The sequence below is a fragment of the Arachis ipaensis genome, chromosome B04, assembly GCF_000816755.2.
Source record: "Arachis ipaensis cultivar K30076 chromosome B04, Araip1.1, whole genome shotgun sequence".
NCBI lineage: Eukaryota > Viridiplantae > Streptophyta > Magnoliopsida > Fabales > Fabaceae > Arachis > Arachis ipaensis.
This window is the reverse complement of record NC_029788.2, coordinates 112,188,726-112,211,798: the sequence shown is the minus strand read 5'-3', so window position 1 is coordinate 112,211,798 and position 23,073 is coordinate 112,188,726. Positions and strand designations below refer to the sequence as shown.

The window sequence follows — 23,073 nt, the reverse complement described above, 5'->3', positions numbered from 1 at the left end:
CGTGTTTTTTTTTTTTAATTTTATAATTTTTTTTATTAATAAGGATAATTTAGTAATAAAATAAAAAATTTTATTAAAAAGAACAATTTTAATACGAAAAAAACGTTAAGAATAATTCTAAATAAAAAATTATGTTAGAGACGATTTCGATTCTAACTCTCAATATTAGGGACCAAAACAATACTTATCCCTTATTTTTATAAAGACATCTTCATATGAAGATAATATTATAAACGATTAGATGTATTTGATAGAATATATTTGACTAATTCATTTAATCATTTACAATATTATCTTTATATAAAGATGCCTTAGTAAAAATAACCATTATTAATTAATTACCATATTTTTTTAAATAGTGAACCAATAAAAAATATGATGTTTTTTTTTTGGGTAAAATATTTATGATAAAGATGTCTTCAAGAGACATGTTCCTTAATTAATTAAGGTTGTAAATTTTATAAAATATTTTCACGTGAAGATAATATTATAAACTATTAATATCCGTTTGGAAAATTTTAAAAGTAATTCTTTTAAGTTTTTGACTTATGAAAAGTAGTAGTATTAATGTCTGATGTAATTTTTAAAATCAAATTGCAGCTTTCTAAGAAGCTATTTAGGAGTTTATAGAGAAATTAAAAAGAAAATAACTTCAATAACTTCATTTACAATATTATCTTTATATAAAGATGCCTTAGTAAAAATAACCATTATTAATTAATTACCATATTTTTTTAAATAGTGAACCAATAAAAAATATGATGTTTTTTTTTTGGGTAAAATATTTATGATAAAGATGTCTTCAAGAGACATGTTCCTTAATTAATTAAGGTTGTAAATTTTATAAAATATTTTCACGTGAAGATAATATTATAAACTATTAATATCCGTTTGGAAAATTTTAAAAGTAATTCTTTTAAGTTTTTGACTTATGAAAAGTAGTAGTATAGTATTAATGTCTAATGTAATTTTCAAAACTAAATTGCAGCTTTTAGAAACTTATAGAGAAGTTAAAAAAAATGACTTCTCTTATAATACTACTATTTTTTATCACATTTCTATAAAATAAGCACCTTTAAAACTAAAAACCCAAATACAAAATAACTTATTTATAAACTATTTTTAATATAATCATTTATTGGTTAAACTATTTTTTCAAAAAGAGTTTAATTAAATTGTTTAACCCAAACTGAACCTAAATGTGTTTGACCGAATATATTTTACTGAATCATCTAATCGCTTGCAATGTTATATCTTCACATAAATATTATTTCATAGAAAAAAACACTATTGATTAGTTACCATATTCTTTTGACTAGTGAGCCAATGAGAAATTATGTTTCTTTTTTTTTTTTTTTTTACAATGTTCCATTTCTAATGGAATCAAAGGCATTGGATTTTGTGGTAAGTGAAGCAAAGAAATACAAGATCAGGTTGATATTATCACTGGCAAACAATTGGGAAGCATATGGTGGAAAAGCACAGTATGTGAAATGGGGAAAAGATGCTGGCCTCAATGTCTCTTCTGATGACGACTTCTTCTCACATCCAACTCTTAGAACCTACTACAAGAACCATGTTAAGGCAAGTTCTTTCCTCTAATTAATAATAAAGTACTCACTTAGTCTTTTAACATTTAACATAGATAAATTTTTAGTATGTAGACAATGATTTTTGTGAACAATAGACTCTAAAATTGACTCAATAAAGTAAAAAAAATACTTCATCCCAAATTACCTAACTATCTGCACACCTAGTGAATTGAACATCCAGTCAATGTTAACTGTGCATGAGTAAATCAAATCAAAAGAAATAACTATCCAATTAAAAATAATGAACATAATTATAATTATCTGTATACCTATTAAATTGAACATTCGACGTATCCATTATTCACATTGTTTAATATTCTCATTGTCTACCTATACTTTTTTGTTAAAATATTATCTTTTAACCTTATTACATTAACATTTAAGGAAACAATGCAACAGTAGAATTAATAATTTTGAATGTTTCTATAGACGGTGTTGAATAGAGTGAACACATTGACAAATATGACATACAAGGAAGATCCAACCATATTTGCATGGGAATTGATGAATGAACCTCGATGCACCTCAGATCCCGCTGGTGATAAGCTTCAGGATTGGATACAAGAAATGGCATTCCATGTGAAGAAGATTGATCCAAAGCACCTAGTAGAAATTGGAGTTGAAGGATTTTATGGGCCCTCAACCCCTCACAGAACTCAGTTCAATCCAAATTCATATGCAACACAAGTTGGAACTGATTTCATTAGGAACCACCAGGTTCTTGGTGTTGACTTTGCTTCTGCTCACATATATGCTGACTCTTGGTATGTCATCTCCTAAATTGCTCTGCAAAACATTTTCTGAATCATGATTATATTTTAGTCTTGATTTTTTTTAACCGTTATTAGTTATTCTAAATCTTTAAATTACAAGACAAACCAAACTCCTTATCCTTATGTCAAAAAAGACAACAGATTAATATATAAAAGAACCGAACTCTTTATCTTTATGTCAAAAAATTTTTCTGTGTTTATATATTTATATAGGTAATAAGAGAAGGTATTCTTTTTCAGTGTTCCTTTTTTTTATATATAAAACCGTTAATAGTATATCTTGTAATAACTCCTTAATTATGAATTACGAAAATTGAAGGATCTCACAGCAAATTTCCGAAAGCCATCTAGAATTCATAACATCATGGATGCAATCCCACATAGAAGACGCGGAAAAGCATCTGGGAATGCCAATAATCTTTGCAGAATTCGGTGTATCATCAAAGGACCCTGGCTACAATGCAACATACAGAGACAACCTTATAACAAGTGTGTACAAAACAATCTTAAACTCCACAAAGAAAGGAGGAAGTGGCGGCGGAACACTCTTGTGGCAGGTGTTTCCTGAAGGAACTGATAACATGGATGATGGTTATGCTATTGTGCTCTCTAAGTCTCCTTCTACTTCTGCTGTTGTGTCACTTCAGTCCTCAAGGCTTGCTTTGTTCAATTCAATGTGTTCTTCTAAATTCCAGTGGAGTTGTAAGAAGAAGAAAGTCATCTATGATCCTCATGATGAATTCTAGATTCTGATCCATGTATTAATATATCTCATACAATATATTTTACTCTATCAAATTAAAACAAGAATATATAATTTATATGTATATTTGTATATATCATGTGGTATTTAATGAATTAAATAATGTAACACTATATTTGCATGCATTGGAGCACTCCAAAAGAATGTTATGTAAAAATATTGTATTGATTTATGGTTTATATTTATAGAAATAAATATGATTATCATACTAAAAATTATTTTATATTTTAACATATATTTTATGTGAATCGTTAATTTTTTATGTACAATTAGTATAGTATTTATTAAATAAGATGTGAATCTCACTTGAATTGAATGGAATATTCATCTGTATTTTTTTATCGATTTAACTCTTAATAATAATTACTTATCATTACTATCATTTGTTCCAAATTTTATAAAACTTGAACATCATCATTATTCTAACAAATATTATGTAGATTTTAAACTTTTTGGTTATCTAGTTAAATGAATTAATACTCACATTAGTTCCCGAGTTACATTAGCGCTTCAATTTGATCTCCAAAATTTTAATTTATTAAATTTGGTTCTCCAATTTCATATTCGTGACTCACATTAATTCTTAACCTGAGATAAATTGACGACGGCCAAGTTAAACTTCTTAACAACAATAAGAAGGAAAATAAGGAATTCAGCTAAACTCTACAACATTCAAAAATATATGAATCATTTTTCCTTAAAAATAAAGGAATAAAAAAGAAAATTATTTGATAAATATACTACTTACAATAATGACATTGCTAATCAAATCACCTTGTGCTCAAACTTAACTCTGAAAGGACTAAAACTGCCTGATCACCACCTAGAAGAAATTAAGGATGCCTCAAAGCAGCCGCGACCAATAAGCGTCCGCTGGCCGGGAAATCCCTCTTGGAGATAAGCTTGGTTGCTAAGTCTCAACCTCTACCAGAGTCCCCGTCGAGGATTCGAAAATCAAACCAGTTGCGAGTAAAGTCCCGCCATTTTTTCAGGTAAAATCCACAGTTCCTTAATTCCAAATTGAAATTCTTCAGAGTAGATTTAGACCTTAAGGTTGGTATTGCCATTTGCAAGAGTATAATCCCAGCAGAATACATGTCAAATAGATCAGGACTTTTCAACTGCAATAGTAATGATCATCATCATAGAGGTTCATCTTAGAACCTTTTATGTGTATCTAGAAACAGCAGGTAAAGGAAAAAGCACAATGCATGCATATTTTAAACCGTATTAAGTAAATGGTGCTAGAATTTTAAAATTATAGCTTATTCAAAAGCTATAGGAAAATGAGGAATTCAGACTTAGTGTGGTTTACAATCCTAGTGAAAATATTTCTAGTATAGCAACATTAACCAAAGAAGTTAATTGAGTCCATATATTGTTAATAAACTCATAAACATTGTAGTTGTTAGAAAGTAGAAAGGTGAAATAGAGGAAAAGGTTTTATCCTGAATAATTCTATAGAATACGATATAATGTACAAATATACAAAGTATTTATAGGTAAGGAACAAATCAAAATAATAAATTCATAATATCCTATAACTAACAACAAAAATGATATCTACACACTAAAATTCAATTATCGTATATTTATGTATAAATATGTGTTTTCAATGCATTTTCAATTTGTATCTTGTATTCTAATATATATCTTATAACTTATAAGTGTGGTTGATTTTTTTATGTAAGATTGTATGGTTGAATTAACAATAATATCATACTAATAAGTACACAGATATACTAATGATTCTAATATTAGTATGTATGATTCTTTAAACATATCTCTTCCGACAAATTTCTTTAGTTAATAATTTTTGTATAAACACAGATTTAACACATCATTGACACACTTAGATAAAAATTGTCACGGTTCACTTTGTTTGCCATATTACCTAAAAAATGAAGTGTTAAACTTGTGTCTATGCAAAAACTTCGGCTAATTTTATATGATTGTTGAATCTATTTTAATGTTTTGTTTCAAAATTGAGACCACTACAGAAGGAACTTAAAAAATTTTGAGTGCATAAATAGGACAAAGCAACAAAACCTGCCATAATATTGGTGAACGAAAAGCTGCAACTGGCTCTGGAGGAAGACTAGTTATTTCTTCAGCCAGCACATACAATTCTGGGGGACAATAGTCAGGATCCAAAGGGGTAAAATTGGGAACATAATTCTTTCCGATTCGTAGATCAGTAGCTGAACCAAAATCAATGAGTTTGATCTGTCCCTGCTTTGTAACCACCAAGTTGGCAGGCTTTATATCCCTGTGAACAATGCATGTATCATGAATCTTCTTAAGCGAAGTAATCATTTGCTTGATGATCAAGGCATCTCTTTTCGACGAGTTTATCCCTTGCAAGACTCGTCGAAACATGACAGATTCCAAGTTTGAAGGAAAGTTTCGTTCCGTCATGTAGTCGGCGAAAGAATGGCCACCCTGTGACATCATAACCCTGCAATTAGTGTATAGAATAATTGGTACCTAAGTTGCATGGATACAGGTACAGGGTACAAAAAATTTCGAAAAAAATAGTATAGATATATATATGTAAATTTCACAAATAAACTACATTTGCCTATAGTTTATCAAAGATCAAATTATTCTGTTAGTTCTTATAGTTTTCTCAAATTGTGATTAGATTTCTGCATTTTAAAAATTTTCAAATGAGTCTTTACATCAGTTTTAGATTTGTAATTAGACCATTTTTAACAATAAACGTTGCAAAATCATTTTCATCCATCTCACACCACGGTTAAGTTAAATGTTTTTAGAACGACAAGGATGTGATTACAAATTTAAAATCAATTTAGGGACCTAATTAAAAACCTTTAAAGTGTAGCGACTCAATTTTAAATTTGGTAAAACTAAATAGATTAACAGCAAAATTTTAACCTTTATCAAGCAGAAACATAAATAAGAGCGCCTCAAATTTCCAAACAAGCCATTTTCCACCTTTTGTGAAAAGTGAATTGCTTTTATCAGCAACAAAACTTCCAAGAAACCTAGCACACATTTCTGGAGCTGCTCTGGAGAGTCTGTAATTGAACCACTCCTCACATTCACCAAATTCTTCTGCTCCTTCAATTCCAACTTTCACCTGCATCAAACTATGCCAGAGTACTCTATCATAACTAGGGATACCTTTTTAAGAATGACTTTGTCCTTAGATTTTGCATCCAACTTTGTTATTACATTCCTCCCCTTATTGCCACTCTTCTTTATCCTCTCTTGTTCTACATTATTTACATTCCTTGGGACCAAAACACCTGAATAAACAACACCAAATGACCCTTCTCCTAATTTATCTCCAATCACAAGATCACTCCTTTTGAGACTTCTCCTTTCAAATAAACATTTGAATTGGAGCCATAAGATATGCATCAATGGCTCCAACAAGAAGACCAGGCTTTGCAGTTAAGTAAATCCATGACAAACCAGCAAAAGCAAGAAACTCCCATTTTTGTAAACCTGACAAGTCTTCAGTTACATTCTGGAACTTCACTAGTGTGGAGTACAACTCCAACAATAACTCTTTGGGGATGATGTTATCCAAGAATGCATTGCACTTTATGGAGTTAATGTAGTTACTCTTGAAACGCTGTGTTAAGAGGGAAATTGTATATGGGGTGGTGTGATTTCAGAGGAGAAAAATATATTGTGATGATTGTGACGAAGTGTAGTTGAAGTTGTGCTGATAAGAGAAACCATGATATGTTGTTACTTGTTACATACAATGACTTTGGTTTTATTTTCTTTTAATGTCAGCATTCAGCAGAGACAGCACTTTTGCCACCTATTCATCCTTACTTTATCCACATGTTCTATGTATTTTTCTTGGTTCAAAATTACATAAAACTTCATCCAAGAAATCATAAGTCCAAACAATTTGGTTGTTCAAAATATTTAATAAAAAATAAGTAAATAGATAATGGAAACTGAATGTTTCTCATAACCCCTTTATTCTTTTTGTTGTTTAGAATATTAAATTTTGACGGGTATAGTATTTTTTATTTTCAAATAAAAAAATATATGATCCTTTTCTTAATTTTATGCAAATTGCTAAATTTAATTTCATATAAGAGCATAAACTCTGAAAATAGTCCGGACTAATTATTTTTAAAAATTTTAGATAATTTTTAGAGTAAAATGATAAATAAATTTCTAAAAATTTATATTTTGAATAAATTAATCTCTAAAAAAAATACTAATAAAATCTTTCAAGATAATAAACGTCAACAAAATACTTCAAATTATGTAAATTTTAAAGTTTGTTTATCACTTTACTCTAACTTTTACATTGACATAGATGATTAAAGATTAAATAAACTCTTTATCATCATATATAATAAAATTTAATGACATCTCATCCATTATTGTCAAACTTTCGAGTTAACTCGTAAACTCGTACGAGTTTAGATATGAAGTCGAGTTGACTCGGACATAGACTCTATCTTGAATAAACTCGGCTAGACTTGGCTAGACTCGATCAAACTCGGACAAACTCGTGAGTTTAGGACCGAGTTAGCGAGTTTGTGTTTTTTCTTCATTTTTGTTCAAAAAAATGTTATTTTAAAAAAAAAACACTTTTTTTATTAGGGTTACGATAACACTCCTAAAGAATGAAAGAAAACTCACTCACAAATTACTCACCTGCGTCGTTTCTCTCAAGTTTTACTTTCTCCATGTTCTGCCGCAGTCGTTGTTCCCCGTTGAGCTGCCGCTGTTCGTCTGCGTCTGTTACCTCTACTCTGATTTGCGCCATTGTCTTTGTGAATTTTACCTATGTTGCCCTCTACTTTGTATTTCTTCATATCTCCACTATCGGCAACTCCATCATGCTATCACCGTTCACGAGTTCGACTACTCCTACAGTTCTATCTTCTTTGTCGCCATTGTTTCATGCTATTGCTGCACCCTCACCACCGCTGCCTGCTGCACCCTTGCCTTCGATCTGCTGTTGCTGGGACTTTGTCCCTTCTTTTCTTCTGTATCCTCTATTTTTTGTATGCGTTTTGTCCTTTTTTTGAGTCTCTGTTTCTTGATTTAGTTTTTTTTTTAATTTTATCATTTATGTTAGATGGCCAACTGGTTCAACCATTCATGACCGATTAATAATTAATTATTTTGATTAAAGTTAATTTGATTATTTAATATTGTTTAATGTTCAATTAAAGATTTAGTATTACATATTTAGAATTTTTAATTTTGTGTATTCTATGTTGTATTTGTATAAGAATAATTATAAAGGATTTGAATGTGTATTTTAAAATATTTGTTATGATGTATGCTACTATTTTATTTATTATGTGCTTTAAGATTGATATTATTAATTTTGAAGGGTTAGAATTGAGTATATATATATATATATATATATAAACTTCATAACAGGTGAACTCGTACGAGTCTACAAATTAACTCGCGAGTCGAGTCTAGGTTAACTCCACGAATTTACTTAGACTCGCGAGTTTGACAACCATATATCTGAATCCGCTTAATGAAATAAGACTTCGTTGTTGTTGAATAAAACAAAGGATACAAAATTAAACAATTTTATTTTCTGCATAACACAAATTATAAGTCAACTCAACACAAATAAGCCACAATTCACACAAATAACATAACCTAGAAAGTTCACACAACTCCTAAAAGCCAAAATAGAAACCTAAGAAAAAGTATCTTGTTGGCAATTTATGTGCCAGTGTAACACCTTCGTTCATGCAAACCCCTAACCCAACCAAACAAAAAAATACTAAAAATACCAAAGGAAAAAAAAAGGTGTGGATTTAAGAGACAAGACCAATTGCAAGGTACAGCAATTTTAACAAGCAGGGCTATTCCTTTGAAGGAAGGAGGCTGCAGGCCTCACATAAGAGAAGTCTTTGAAGGGGTTAGCACCATTCGGGCTGGCAGCTGGTGAATCGACCACAGGCATATCAGTCCATCGCTTCTCAAAGTTCGCAACGCAATGCTTCCCGGCTACATCCGGCCTAAAATTTGGCTGGATTTCTCTTGCTTCCAACTTCGTCCAGTTGATTTGTTTAAACCACTTGTGGCCTTTAATCTCCACTATCCCCTTAGGTCCACAACCTAAGCGCTTTCCCGCCTCCTTCTGTAGAAGCTGTAACAGACACAAATTATCTTTATCTCAAAGTGAAGAACAAAGGTTTGAATACAACAGTAAGAAAGCAGAAAGCTCAACAAGAAAGGGGAGAAGGAAACGAATCAAAGGTCCTATGCAGATAAAAATGGATGCAAATATCATCTGAAATACTAATTTCAGTACAAGCTTAAAATGAAATTACAAAATAACCAACAATGTAAACTGATTTACTTACAGCATTGCGAGAATTACTATCTAAATTTTTTGAAAACAAATGCCAATCAACTTATAATTCAATTAACGAATTAGTATTATGTATCAAAAACAAAAACAATTATTACCATGAAAATGAAACAAAGAGTGGAACAGAAGGAACAGTTTTTCTAACATGCATCTACAATTCCAAATTAGAAACAAACATGGACAGTGGATAAATCAGTGAACAGATTGTGATGGTGTAATCATGAGATATTGAACCAGAACCAGAGGTCTCGGCACAGCTGCACTGCTGCTGCACCAGGAGAACATTGGAACAGGTCAAACCATCAGAAGTACCTGCTTTATTCATCATCTTTTCACACTGGGACACTATTTTACACAAATATGAATATATGTATTAAATACTACGGTAAGTAAATATGGTAAATTACCCCTTTCAACAGAGAATGCGCCTCACTAGACAAAAATGCTGGCAGCTTAATCTTGTCTTTAATTATCTTCTGCTGAATTTTCTCACGGTTCCCACCACAAAACGGTGGCTGCAGAGGAGAAATGACAAAAAACAAAAACTTAGCAACTACAAAAAAATTGGCAGTTATGACCATTTAGATTAAAACTATTTATTACTTATATAATCACGCTTACACATAGTAATTTTGTATCATTGAATAACAGTATGTAGATCCAAATGAACAGCAAAGACATAAATTTACAAGAAACAAGATGCAAACCTTTCCAGTAAGCATCTCAAACAGAAGGATGCCTACACTCCACCAATCAGCAGCCTTATCATGGCCCTTGCCAAGAATAATTTCAGGTGCCATGTACTCTAATGTTCCACACATAGAATTTGATCTTGTACTATCCTCGAATTGCTTCGCTAAACCAAAATCAGTCAACATAACCTAGTAGACCAACAAATAAATCTCAGTACAGTTATTACACATAGAAAGCATGGTTGAATAAAATCATGAAGAAGGAAAAATTACATGGCCATCAGCATCCAGCAAGATATTTTCAGGTTTTAGATCCCTGTGCATTATTCCATTCGAATGGAGATGTGAAACTGCAGACACAATCTCGGCAGCATATATGCGTGCTAGATCCTCTCTGGATATTCAAAGAACAATAGAACCCGAGTGTTATCCTGTGAACTAATGCAAGAAGCAGAAGAAAAAACCAACACTCAACCAAACTTACCTGAACAAGCCCTGGTGATAAAGTTGAAAGAAAAGATGCCCCCCATTCACGAAATCCAGCACGAGATACAATCTATATTTTGTCTGAAACAGATAGAACAGATCCATTTTCAATTTCTGAATATTATTAGAGACAGTCTTATAATACAAGCCATTTAACAAAAGAAACCAATTTATGAGCAGAGAGCATGATTCCCAACGTAGTTATGATTAAAATTGCAACCAATTTATGAGCAGAGAGCATGATTCCCGACGTAGTTATGATTAGAATTGCACATCAATGCCTCAAACTAACACTATCTTCATTTAGATTTTGGCCTTTTGGGTAACATACACAATGACAAAAGGCACTAAAAGAAGACAGAATCTAAGAAAAGTACCATACCATTTTGATAAATTATGTCACTAGTGATATATCACCACGATAGCACAAAAGAAGCTACAACATTATCACAATTTGAAAATCAGTACCTGAAACGAGTATCTGAGTTGTACAACAAAAGGATGCTCTATTTGTGTCAAAATATCCCTCTCAGCTTTCATGTACTCAGCATGGTTCTTTTCCAGAATTTTGTCCTTCCTCATAACCTTCATAGCATATATTTCAGAAGTTCCCTTTTTCTTCACCTGATATACTTTTGCAAATGCTCCCTGCCCCACAACCTTCAAAATCTCAAAATCATCAAGGCTAACTCTGTGAATCTTCATGAGACTCCCGCCGTCTTGCAACGATTCCTCGGTGATAACATTGTGAAAGGAAGATTCTTTGACGTCTTTGACCTTCTCTCCAGTCACATCCTCCTCTAGGACCTCTAGTTCCAATGAATCTTCAGTTTCTTGTATGGTGAGCTTTCCAAGCTTCAGTGATTGGCTAACACAAGCAGAAGGGCCAACCAAAGAATGTGAACGGGTGTAAATGACTTCAGGCTCATTATAAACCAGCTCACTAGATTCTTCGAAATACTCTGCAGCAGCAGATTCAATATTATTTACTTCTACTGAGGATGGAACTGTAACCGGACCAAAGACATCTGAGAAATCTAGTTCAATGTGATCTGTGATTACGTTTTCAGGAAGACTTGTAGGAAAGAGCAACTGAGCCTGTAAAGGCTTATATGTGCCAGCCGTAGTCAAACCAGAAAGCTGAGAGGAAACCATTTCTTTGTCCCACTAATTAAAATGGGATCTAAATATGCTGATGGCCAAACTAATAAAGACTATAGATTAATCACTCTAAAGTTCCCCAAGAACCCAACTGCCGATTCTTTCCTGTCAACAGCCTGAATTAGGAGGAAATTGATGTATGCAAATGGTGTTCCCAAGAATTTTGGCAGCAAGGAGAGCAAAATCCAGCAGAAGAGGAGGCTGCTGTTGTTTCCCGAGTCACAGGAAACGAAGAATGCTCCAGTGGTTGTTGAACTCATGAAGATCCAATTCACAATCTGTTCAAACTCATCCAACAAAGAAAAGGAGGAATCAAAATCAGAGAGACATGGCATACACAAAAGCAACTTCCTTTGTTACCATAATGTAATCCCACAAAGTATAAACAAAGCACAACTTAAGCTGACAACAAAAATAACAATCCAATCATATGGATCTCAACCACCAATCTTAAATAAATAGAATCATTTTAGACAAATAAAATACCAACAACTACTAAAAAGGGTGAATAATTAAAAAATTATCAAACATGGATGCTTCCTAGTCCAAGAAAGTAATCCGGCATTGAACATCGGTATCAAAGATATGATAAAACGACAATCTATACTTCAATGGACATCAAGATCTAACTCATGACAAAATTCCCAAAACACCAAATCACGGATCCAAAAGTCCCCAAAAAACCCAGAACTAGGGTCAAAACCCCAAAGGACAAAAGCACACAATTCACAAGCTACAAACATCAATTTATCATCTTCATATAAAGATAAACAAAAGCATCATCAAACAAACCAACCCACCAGAACAAACAGAACTAAATAATTAATTAATTAATTAAACGCTACAAGCTAACCTACAAGACGGGATTTGAAAAATAATAAAAGATGATGGTTTGAAAGCAAAGGAAGACAAAAAATCGAAACTTTGGAAACGGATATAAGAAATTTGAGTTGGTTTTCTTACCTGGGAAGGTTGCGGGGGAAGGGAATTGGGGAAAAAAGGCGTTGTTTTCACAGAAAAATAGAGGAAAGGAAAAGATGGATTCTGATTTCAATTAAACATGTGGAAGAGCACTCGCGTCGCCGCTTAAACATGTTAATTAGGTGCTACGTGGCTTCATGTGATTGGTTGTTGGTGCCAATTGAGTGATTGACCAAGTGTATATTGGGTCCCACTTGTTTTCTTTCCTTTTTTTGTGTAATGGGTTATTCTTTTGTACTTGTTGGAATGTGAGGATGGGGAATATGCTACGGAAATATGGTTTCTCCCCTTGCCTGTGCTAATTTTGCGGTGCTCATTTGGATTAGAGGAATTTCTTTTTTTATCTTCAAGCATATTTAATGATAATGATAATGATAATGATAATGTCCAGCAACCCGCATGCCCGTTTATGCGTTCTTTGTACCATGAAAAAGGCCACGTAGATATGGCAATGGGTTCGAGAAAAATATTTCATTCTCTTGAGAGGTCTATAAAAAATATTTTATTTAAATAATAAAAAATTAATAAATAAATACATTAATGTATTTAAAGTTGATTTTGTGCATTTAGATTTTATATTTGTTTTTCAAAATAATCGATTTTATTTTTGTACTACTGTCATATAGGATATTCTGTTAATTATTTAATTTTGACTTCACGATGAGATTATATTGAGGCTGATTTTTTTATATGATTTAGTGGTGTGAGTTATGCTCCGTTATGATCATTAGGGGGAATTACACTGTTATGACGGCGTTGTTTTTAGAAATTTGAGGGGGAGGGGGGAAATCGGTGGGTCCGATTTCAAGGAGAGAGGAAAGAACACAAATCGGTCCGAAAGAGATTCAGTTTGCATCAAAAAATCGGTGGGTCCGATTTCAAGGAGAGAGGAAGGAACACAAATCGATCCCACCGATTTGTACTAGTCCTATTTTATAAGTGGAGAGTGTAGAAATCGGACCCACCGATTTCGGGTGAAAATTTTTTTTTTTAATCCGGGAGTGCACCAATCGGACCGAGCGATTTGTGTGGTACGCGGTCGGTGGGTCCGATTTGCCTGTAACTGCATACATATAATGAAAAATAAATCACAGAAGCCTCATTTCTTCATCGCCGGTCTCAGTCTCAGCTCTTCCTCTCCTCTCATTCTTCTCCGTCATTCTTGTAGAATAAATTTCAGTGAGTGTGAGAATAGACAAGTACGTATACTGATATGGATGATAGAGTTGTGTTGAAGATTTATTGTTACGGGCAGATTTTGTTACAAACATATGAAGGAGTTCAATTTGTATGTGAAAATTTTTATTATTAATCATAATAAATTATTAAGCTCAATTACTACTGCTAATAATAACTACAATCTACTTCTAATTATTCTGTAGAGCTTACCATACCCTACCATATCATACATACATACATACATGATTAATTCCTATTTTAATTTCTATTTCTAACCACCTAATAATAAAATCATACACACATATATGATTAATCTCTATTTAGTGCCATTACAATATATATTGCTAATCAAATTTAATATTATCATTATTATTATTATTATTATTATTATTATTATTATTATTATTATTATTATTATTATTAAAAAATAAAAACTTACATAATTTGGATCTCCAAGATAATTAACAATATGAAGTTCTGGTTGATTTACTTCTTTAATTTTTGGTCTTCTTGGCATTTTTTTTTAATTCTGTCCAAGATTTGTTGTGGTCCAACAATGGTGATGCAGGAAGAAATGGTGGGGTTGAGTGTGTGTTGAAGAGTGAAAGAGAGTGAAAGGGATACTGCTAAATCGGGGGAACATTGGTCTTTTGTACCAAGGGAGTCACGGGCCAACCAAGGGAGGCTTGCATGCGTGACGCGTGGACAGGGAACACAAATTTGTTCCACCGATTTGTGCACCATCCGCGTCCTGAAATCGGTGTCTACAATTTCTTTCCTACCACTCGGTGCCACCGATTTCTGCTACCCAGCCGTCACAAATCCGTGAAACACCAATAACCCCCATATCGCTGCTATACTCCATCAACGGGTTCATATCAAAATTAAAAATCTCCTATATTAAAACTAAATAATTTTTTTTGAATTCAAATAGAACACTTTAAACTTTAAAAACCAAAACAGAATTACGTCTAAGTGTAAAGGACCAATTTAATATTTTACCCAATTTATAAATATAATCAGATAAAATAATTAACTTAGCCGTCTTTGACAAAAAAAAAATTAATTTAATGCTATTGTAAATAAATAATTAATCATATTCTAATGTTGTCTTCTAAATAATTTAATCTAACAGTCTCGTAAATAAATTTAGTAACAGATCTTATTTAATGTACAATAAAATATAATTGGATAGCCAATGAGTTATAGCTCAAATGGCATAGTCTTCCCATACTCAATTAAGAGGTTGCGAGTTCGAGTCTCCTATCTTTGGTAAAAAAAAATAAAATAATAATAATTGGATAAATTTATCGGTCTATGAAAAAATTTAATTTAACCGTCTTGTAAACAATATTTTAAAAGTATTCTAATATGTCTTTTAACTAATTAAATCGAAATATCCTAATAAAATATTCTAAAATGTCTTTTAAACAAATTTATTTAACATTATACTACATAAAATGTAACTAAATCTAGCTAAATAATTTAATAATCCCTACATAATAAAAAAATGAGAGAAAAACTAATCTCGAAATCTAATGCTCTAACTACGCGCTACATCACATTTAAATAGTTGATGTTCTCGGAATGCACGTATTGTTGGCTTGTCATATGCTTCTGAAATTTGAGAGAATTTAAAAAATATGCAAAAAAAAAATTCTCCAAACCTTCCAAATGACAGAGACATCTCGGCTGCACCCTATATAGATGCACACATGTGGATCTCGGGTGCAGTAGATAGAGGGACTCTATTCCTATATCTCGAATGCTCACCACCCGGGTACGCTTTTAATATATATCCTAGATGCACCTGAGATTTTATCACAACGTTCCTATCACAGCCCAAAATGAGTTATGACTGAGTTCAAGAAAATAATCTCATAGCAAGCCTAACAAATCTGAATGTAAGTTAAATAATAAAGTTACAAATATTTTTAATAAATTATAGAATAAAAGACAAATAGGTCCCTGATCTGTTAAAACGCAGACATTTTCGTCCTTTAAGATTGGAAAATACATTTCGATCCCTCACCATGTAAATTCCGTGACAATTATGTCATTTCGTGGAATTGGTGCTCGAAACGGTAACGGAGATTGCTGCGGTGGAGGGGTGAAAAGTGATGTGTCCGTTACGGTTGCTGAAGTGGATGGGGAACAAATTGTTGGAGGACAAATTGGTCCTTAATGGCCAAAATGACGTCGTATGCTGGATTGAGTCCTATTTCATGGAAATGGATCGAAGAAGCAATAGCCATTGATGGAGCGATTGTCGATGATGAGTGAAGAGGGTTTTTCATGCACAAGACCTGGTGGGAGATCTTCATTCGTCGTGCCAGGAGGATACGAGCGTGATGGGGTTGCGCCAAAGTGCTTATGTGGCGAATATGTCATTCTGTACAAGTCACGAACAGCAACGAACCCTAACAGAATGTGTAAACCCCGATAAATTAGTAGATAATTAGTCAATAAATTAATTTTTAATAAGGAAGATTAGAAATGTGAATATTATATCAAATTAAGATAGAGCTCATGAAAACGAGAATTTTGACACTAATTTCGAAAAAACGGTCCAAGATTGGACCGAACGGGCCAAACCGGTTAAACCGGGCCGTGGGCTCAACCGGGCCGGCCTTTTAAAATGAACCCACGTCCTCTTCTTCTTCATTTTTAGCAAAACGCTGAAGGCTGCGTATAGGGAGAAGAGAAACGCCGAAACCCTTGCGGCAAATTTCAATTCGATGTAGCTCCTCCGTTCGAGCTCCGATCGCCGCACCGTTTGCGGCCACGCGTCCACCGCGTTGAGCTCTACGTTTCTACCGGAACAATTTCTTTGGTAAACCATTAATCACTTCCAGCCATTTTTCCCCCAATTTTCAAATAATTGGAAGAGATGTTGAATTTCTTTGATTTATGATGTTTTAGGATCTAATTAACTTGACGAAAATGTTTACTCTTGCTTATGTGAAGCTTGGGTAAGGTGACGATACCATAATTCCATTTTAATTTTACTGAACTTGAGCTTTGAGTATTAAATTGGATATATATATGTTATAAATATGTATTAGGTTGTGAATAAATAATTGGAGCTTGAAATTGTGAATATTAGAACTTGGAGGAAGCTGAGCCTAGTGTTTAATGGATTTTGAGGGGTTGTGCTTGTTTTAATTAAACTGCCTTGATCGTTGCGTGGGAATCGGCCAAGGTATGGTTTAGGTTTCTTGCATTTAATATGTAAGGTTCTGTGAAAACTTAGGCTAGATGACCATAGGATAGTCTGGAACGAATGTGTATGTAATTATTGCTTAGCCATTTGTTAATTAATTGATTTGGTTTGGTGTTTGTGAGAATTAAATAGCTTGAGAATTATGGATTTGAGGATGTAAGTTTGTAGTTGAAAATGCTTGATTAATTAGTGGTAATTTGGTGAATTTGTTGATGAATTGGATTATGATTTTTTATGGTGATTGCTTGATAATGAAGAAGGGTATGTAATATTGATTTGGTAGGTTTGGAAGTGTATAGAATGGAATTTTTGAGTTGAAAATGAGGTTTTGAGATTTGTTGAACTTTGGTTTCAGACTAAATTTTGGCGGGCTATAACTTGGCTTCTGGAACCCCAAATTGATTTCAACTTATTTTAAATGAAAGTTGGGTTCATGAAGTTCGTGCCGTTTCAAGAATGGAAGAAAAACGATTTAAAACAATTGAGTTATGCCCGTCATAAATTTTGAAGTGGAATATGTAATTTGAATGTAACTATGTAGGAAGTTTTGTGGTTCTGCAGCTTTGCTACAGAAATCTGGTTTTTTTAAGAGAACGTACATCCACGCGTACGCGTGGCATGAGATTTTGGCGATGCGTACGCGACTGATGCCATGCGCACGCATACGCGTGACATGGAGTTTTCACCCACGTGTATGCAAGACAAAGGGACACGCGCGCAAGCTGCAGCTTTACACTCCCATGCACACGCGTGGCCCCTATTTCAGCAAACATAATTTTCAATATTTTAAACCGTATTTCAAGTCTCTAAACCCCTATTTTCATTCCTTTAGTCATTAATAATAGTATTAAACCTGATATTTAGACGAAGTTAGGAAATGGATATAACTTGGAGATGAAGTAAAGTTGAAAAGTGATGATTTGATTATGAAATGTTATGGATAATCATATATGATACTTGGTTGGATATTCAAATGAATGATTATGTTTGATACTTGGCTCGAATGATTAAATGATTTGAGATACGAGATTCCTTGGATAAAGTACTGTAGCCTGCCACCATGTGTACCAGGTTAAAAGCTCGATACTCTGTTGACCCTACGATGTAAGTGTGACCGGGCACTATAAATTCCTGGGAATGTAACCCCCATTGAGCAATATTGATTATTTGATAAAAAGCTATGCATAGACTCTTGGGGATGCACGTTAGGGGATAGTCTAAGGTTTTTGGACTTGTCGGGTTAGCTGGATAACCGACAGATGAGCCTCATCAGCCATAAGACAGGCATGCATCATATGAATTCTACTTGAATACTTGTTGTGCATTAACTGGGTATGCCTAAGTGTACTTGCCATGCTAAATGTGTACTTGTTACTCGCAGTATTTGTAACCTTCTTGTGCTTGTCTTTATCCGTTTATTTGTCTATGAAATGCTGACGAAGATGGAGGTATGGAGGAATGGTAGTACGGGACTTAGATTTAAAATTAAGTTAAGTTAGGTTTAGATACTCTTAAAAAACCACCTTCTATAGCTTCTGTTTAATACTTTAAGCTCTATAATCCGAGTGTCGATATTCTAGGATTGCCTCTGGCATTCCCAGGACCTTATCTATTATGTGTATGACACCTTTACCATACTGAGAACCTCTGGTTCTCATTCCATACTATGTTGTTGTTTTTCAGATGCAGGTCGAAAGGTGTCTTGTTAGACGTCTGAGCTCCTGAAGTGAAGTGGTTATTGGGTTATTTTGTTGCACAGTGATGTATATGTCTGTACTTAGCTTTCTCTCCGTATAACTTATTCTTTTTTATCCTCTTAGAGGTTTATGGAGAGGCAGGATTTTGTTTATGTACATTTGGGTTTTGGATATGTAAATATTCTCCGGCCAGCCTTGACTTTGCAGGCTGAGTTAGGAGCTTGTTATTTTGTACCTTTGGTTTTCTATTCCTACTTTTATTATCTTACGTTTGATAGTTATAGTTTTCTTCACATGCAAGTTGTTCAGTTTCTGGAGCGTGGCGCTTTTCATTTTGCGATTTTGTTTTACTCATTTTTTAAGGCTCCTATTCTATTATATTCTTTCTGCTATTATATGTATGAATTTTAATTTTAGAGGTCGTAATACCTCGCCACCTCTGTTTTACATCCTAGGTGTAAAGCTATGGGTGGTAGGGTGTTACATTATGATATCAGAGCAGTTCGTTCCTGTAGAGCCTGAGAGACGAACTGATTATGCTTCTGAGCATACTCTGTGTGTGATTATGTGATACTTAGGATATCAGACTGGTATCTGTAGCATACATATTCGTGAGCATGCATTTGGGACTTTAAAGCATTAAACTTGAGATACTGAGACTGATCACCTTAATATCAATTGTTTGGTGTAAATAGGGACCAAATGTCGTCTCGCGGATCCGAGCGAGGTGCCCAGAGGGAAAATCTTAGGACCGAACCGATACAAGGACCTCGAGATGGAAGCTCGGGTGTTGGTACAAGCAATGCAGGTCAATACTACAGGTCCATGACCTTTACTGATTTCCTCAAGAGTGGTCCACCTTATTTTAATGGAAATGCCAATGCGTTGGAGGCTGATCGGTGGTTTCGAGACGTGGAAAGATTTTTGTACACTCAGCACGTTCCTGAAGTACAGTCAGTGAAAATAGTGACGTACATGTTGGAGGGAGATGCCCAGAAATGGTGGCAGGAATTATATCATACCTTACAGATAGAGTTAACAGATATCCCTTGGAATAGATTCAAGACGGAATTTTATGGGAAATATTTCTTGCATGCACTTCTCACTGCAAAGGAGTTGGAGTTAATGCAGTTGAAGCAAAAGAATATGTCTATTGCTGACTATACCCGTGAATTCGACAACCTGTGCCGCCTCTCAAGAGTTTGTCAAGGAAATCCAGTCGACTATGAGGAGTAGAAGTGTGCTCAGTATGAGAAAGGACTTAGGAGAGACAACTTTAACTACGTGTATCCGCAAAGGTTAACGAATTTCACTGAATTGGTTAAGAAGAGTCAATTCGCAGAAAATTACTTTATGAAGTGGGCAATGTTACAAGTGCGGGAAGCCGGGGCACATGACTTGAGACTGTTGACACAGGAAAGGTCGGGATGTAGCTGAATTTGATTTTCAGACCCGAGGTAACCATAAACTAGCAGTTGAATTTCGAACTTCCTTGCATATCATTAATATGTGATATTCATTCGTAATATATGACGTGCGTTGATAATTGTAAAGACTAACTCAACGACTGGTCGAAGGCTGTTAGTTGTTAAGACGGAGTAATGTTTAGTTAACTTAGAATGGTGAATCGGTTTGGAGTGGCGTTAGGTTTAAAATAGATAGATTTAAAATAGATAAGGGTTAGGGATGAAGATATTCCGAAAACTGCTTTCAGGACGCGTTATGATCATTACGAATATACAGTGATGTCTTTCGGATTAACTAATGCTCCAGCAGTATTCATGGATTATATGAACAGAATTTTCCGGCCGTACCTAAACAAGTTTGTTATTGTCTTCATTGATGATATTCTTGTTTACTCTAAGACTGGAGAGGAGCATGCTAATCACTTGCGAACTGTGCCGCAAATTCTGAGAGACAGGAAGTTGTACGCTAAGTTGTTTAAATGCGAGTTTTGGAAGAGTGAGGTAAAGTTTTTTGGTCACGTGGTGAGTAAGCAGGGAATAGCCATGGATCCTGCTAAGGTAGAAGCAGTGATGAAATGGGAGTAACTAACTTTAGTAATAGAAATTAGGAGTTTCCTAAGTTTGGCGGGATAGTATTGGAGATTCATTAAGGGACTTTCATAGCTCGCCTTACCTTTAACTAAGTTGACTAGGAAGGATACGCTTTTTATCTGGACCTAGAGTGTGAAGAGAGTTTTTGAGCAGTAAAGCACAGATTGACTACTGCACCCGTGTTGGCATTGCCTGAATTGAGTGAACCGTTTGAGGTGTACTGTGATGCATTATTAAAGGGTTTGGGGTGCATTCTAATGCAGCACCGAAATGTTGTGGCATATGTTTCACAGTAATTAAGGTCGCATGAGATGAACTACCCGACTCACGACTTAGAACTTGCTGCTGTTGTGTTTTCTCTGAAAATCTAGAGACATTATCTCTATGGCGTTAAGTTTCATGTCTTTTCAGACTATAAGAGTTTGAAGTATCTCCTAGAACAAAAAGAGTTGAATATGCGTCAGAGGAGATGAATGTAGCTTCTGAAGGATTATGATTTTGAATCAAATTACCATCCAGGAAACGCGAACGTTGTGGCGGACACCTTGAGTCGAAAGTCTTTATATGCAGCTTGGATGATGTTGCGAGAAGAAGAGTTACTAAAAGTATTTCAAGATTTGAATTTGGGAGTTAGAGAAGAATCTAAAATTCTGTGTTTGAGTCAATTGCATATTTCAAGTGATTTTAAATCAGAATTTTTGAAGGCTCATCAAGATGGTGAAGCGTTATGTAAGATATTGCCAGTAATTGAACAGGAAAAGCAATGGAGAGTGTCAGAAAGTAAGGATGATTTGTGGAGGTTCAAGAATCGGACTATTGTGCCAGATATCGGAGACCTACGACAGAGTATTTTGGCAGAAGCTCATAAGAGCGGGTTTTCAATTCATCCAGGAAGTACCAAAATGTACCAAGACCTGAAAGTGATGTTCTGATGGCCAGGAATGAAGAATGATGTGATGTTGCATGTATCTAAATATTTGACGTGTCGGAAGGTTAACATTGAGCATCAAAGACCATCAGGAACCCTTTAGCCTTTGGAGATTCCACAATGGAAATGGGAGAGTGTTGCAATAGATTTTGTGACAAGTTTGCCTAGGACTCGGACTGGTTGTAACGCAATTTAGGTGGTTGTGGACCGACTGACAAAATCAGCTTACTTCCTTCCCATTCGAATAAGTTGCACAATAGAGGAATTGGCCTGAATGTATATTAAAGAGATTGTTAAATTGTACGGCGTGCCTTCTACCATTATATCTGACAGAGATCCTTGTTTTACATCAAGATTCTGGGAAACCTTTTAGCGTGCATTTGGGACTCAGTTAAGTTTGGGTATTGCGTATCACCTTCAGACAAATGGTCAATCAGAGAGAACTATTCAGACCTTGGAGGATATGCTAAAGGCTAGTGTTTTGGACTAGCCGGCGAGCTGGGATCGGTATATGTCATTAGTGGAATTTGCTTATAACAATAGCTATCATACGAGCATCGGAATGGCTCTGTATGAGGCTTTGTATAGCAGAAAATGTCAATCTCCGCTATGTTGATATGAAATTGGAGAAAGAAGTTTGTCAGGGCCTGAGATGAAAGCTGAAACTACTGAACAGATAAAGAAGATTCGTAGTCGAATGCTTATAGCTCAAAGCCGTCAAAAGAGCTATGCTGACCAAAGGCAAAAGCCTTTGGGATTTGAAGAAGGGGAGCATGTCTTTCTGAAAGTTACACCAACCACTAGAGTGGGAAGAGCTATTAAGACTAAGAAACTGAACCCTCGTTATATTGAACCGTTTGAGATCCTAAAAAGAATTGGACCAGTGGCTTATAGAATTTCCTTACCGCCGTATCTTTCAAAATTGCACGACGTGTTTCATGTGTCACAACTTTGGAAGTATACTCCTGACGCAAGTCATGTTCTAGAACCAGAACCAATTCAAGTAAGAGAAGATCTAACACTTCCAATAACTCCGGTGAGAATTGATGACACTAGTGTTAAACGATTGCGTGGGAAGAAAGTATCATTGGTAAAAGTAGCTTTGAGTCGAGCTGGTATCGAGGAACACACTTGGGAACTCAAATCAGATATGCGGAAGGACTACCCACATCTCTCTTCAGGTAACTGAATT

General features: G+C 34.4%; 3 protein-coding genes across 3 annotated transcripts in view; 1 reads left to right on the top strand and 2 right to left on the bottom strand.

The window, feature by feature from the left end:
• Positions 1-3,222, top strand: part of LOC107637995 (mannan endo-1,4-beta-mannosidase 6) — a 5,799-nt gene extending 2,577 nt beyond the window's left edge. Inside the window, exons 3-5 of the mRNA XM_016341204.2 lie at positions 1,390-1,584; positions 2,022-2,356; positions 2,685-3,222. Of these exons, the coding sequence (XP_016196690.1) occupies positions 1,390-1,584; positions 2,022-2,356; positions 2,685-3,111 (957 nt within the window). The 3' untranslated portion in view covers positions 3,112-3,222. The remainder of the gene's footprint in view (positions 1-1,389; positions 1,585-2,021; positions 2,357-2,684) is intronic.
• Positions 5,126-5,677, bottom strand: LOC107636950 (serine/threonine-protein kinase STN8, chloroplastic-like). The gene has a single exon (XM_021120217.1). The coding sequence runs from the start codon at positions 5,580-5,582 to the stop codon at positions 5,136-5,138; it is 447 nt and encodes a 148-aa protein (XP_020975876.1). The 5' UTR covers positions 5,583-5,677; the 3' UTR covers positions 5,126-5,135.
• On the bottom strand, positions 8,666-12,919 carry LOC107639708 (serine/threonine-protein kinase AtPK2/AtPK19). The gene is made up of 7 exons (XM_016343276.2): positions 12,780-12,919; positions 11,124-12,094; positions 10,654-10,736; positions 10,443-10,563; positions 10,185-10,358; positions 9,885-9,992; positions 8,666-9,252 (listed from the first exon to the last, which is right to left on the bottom strand). The coding sequence occupies exons 2-7, from the start codon at positions 11,808-11,810 to the stop codon at positions 8,953-8,955; spliced, it is 1,473 nt and encodes a 490-aa protein (XP_016198762.1). The 5' UTR covers positions 11,811-12,094; positions 12,780-12,919; the 3' UTR covers positions 8,666-8,952.

Bases quoted from the DNA above. Each gene is read 5' to 3' on its own strand.
- LOC107639708 (XM_016343276.2), bottom strand. From the start codon at position 11,810: ATGGTTTCCTCTCAGCTTTCTGGTTTGACTACGGCTGGCACATATAAG. The intron at 10,359-10,442 runs GTAATTTTTCCT...TTGGTCTACTAG, and splicing joins TGCTGGATGCTGATGGCCAT to GTTATGTTGACTGATTTTGG. The intron at 9,993-10,184 runs GTTTGCATCTTG...TCTCCTCTGCAG, and splicing joins TTGAGATGCTTACTGGAAAG to CCACCGTTTTGTGGTGGGAA.
- LOC107636950 (XM_021120217.1), bottom strand. From the start codon at position 5,582: ATGATGTCACAGGGTGGCCATTCTTTCGCCGACTACATGACGGAACGA.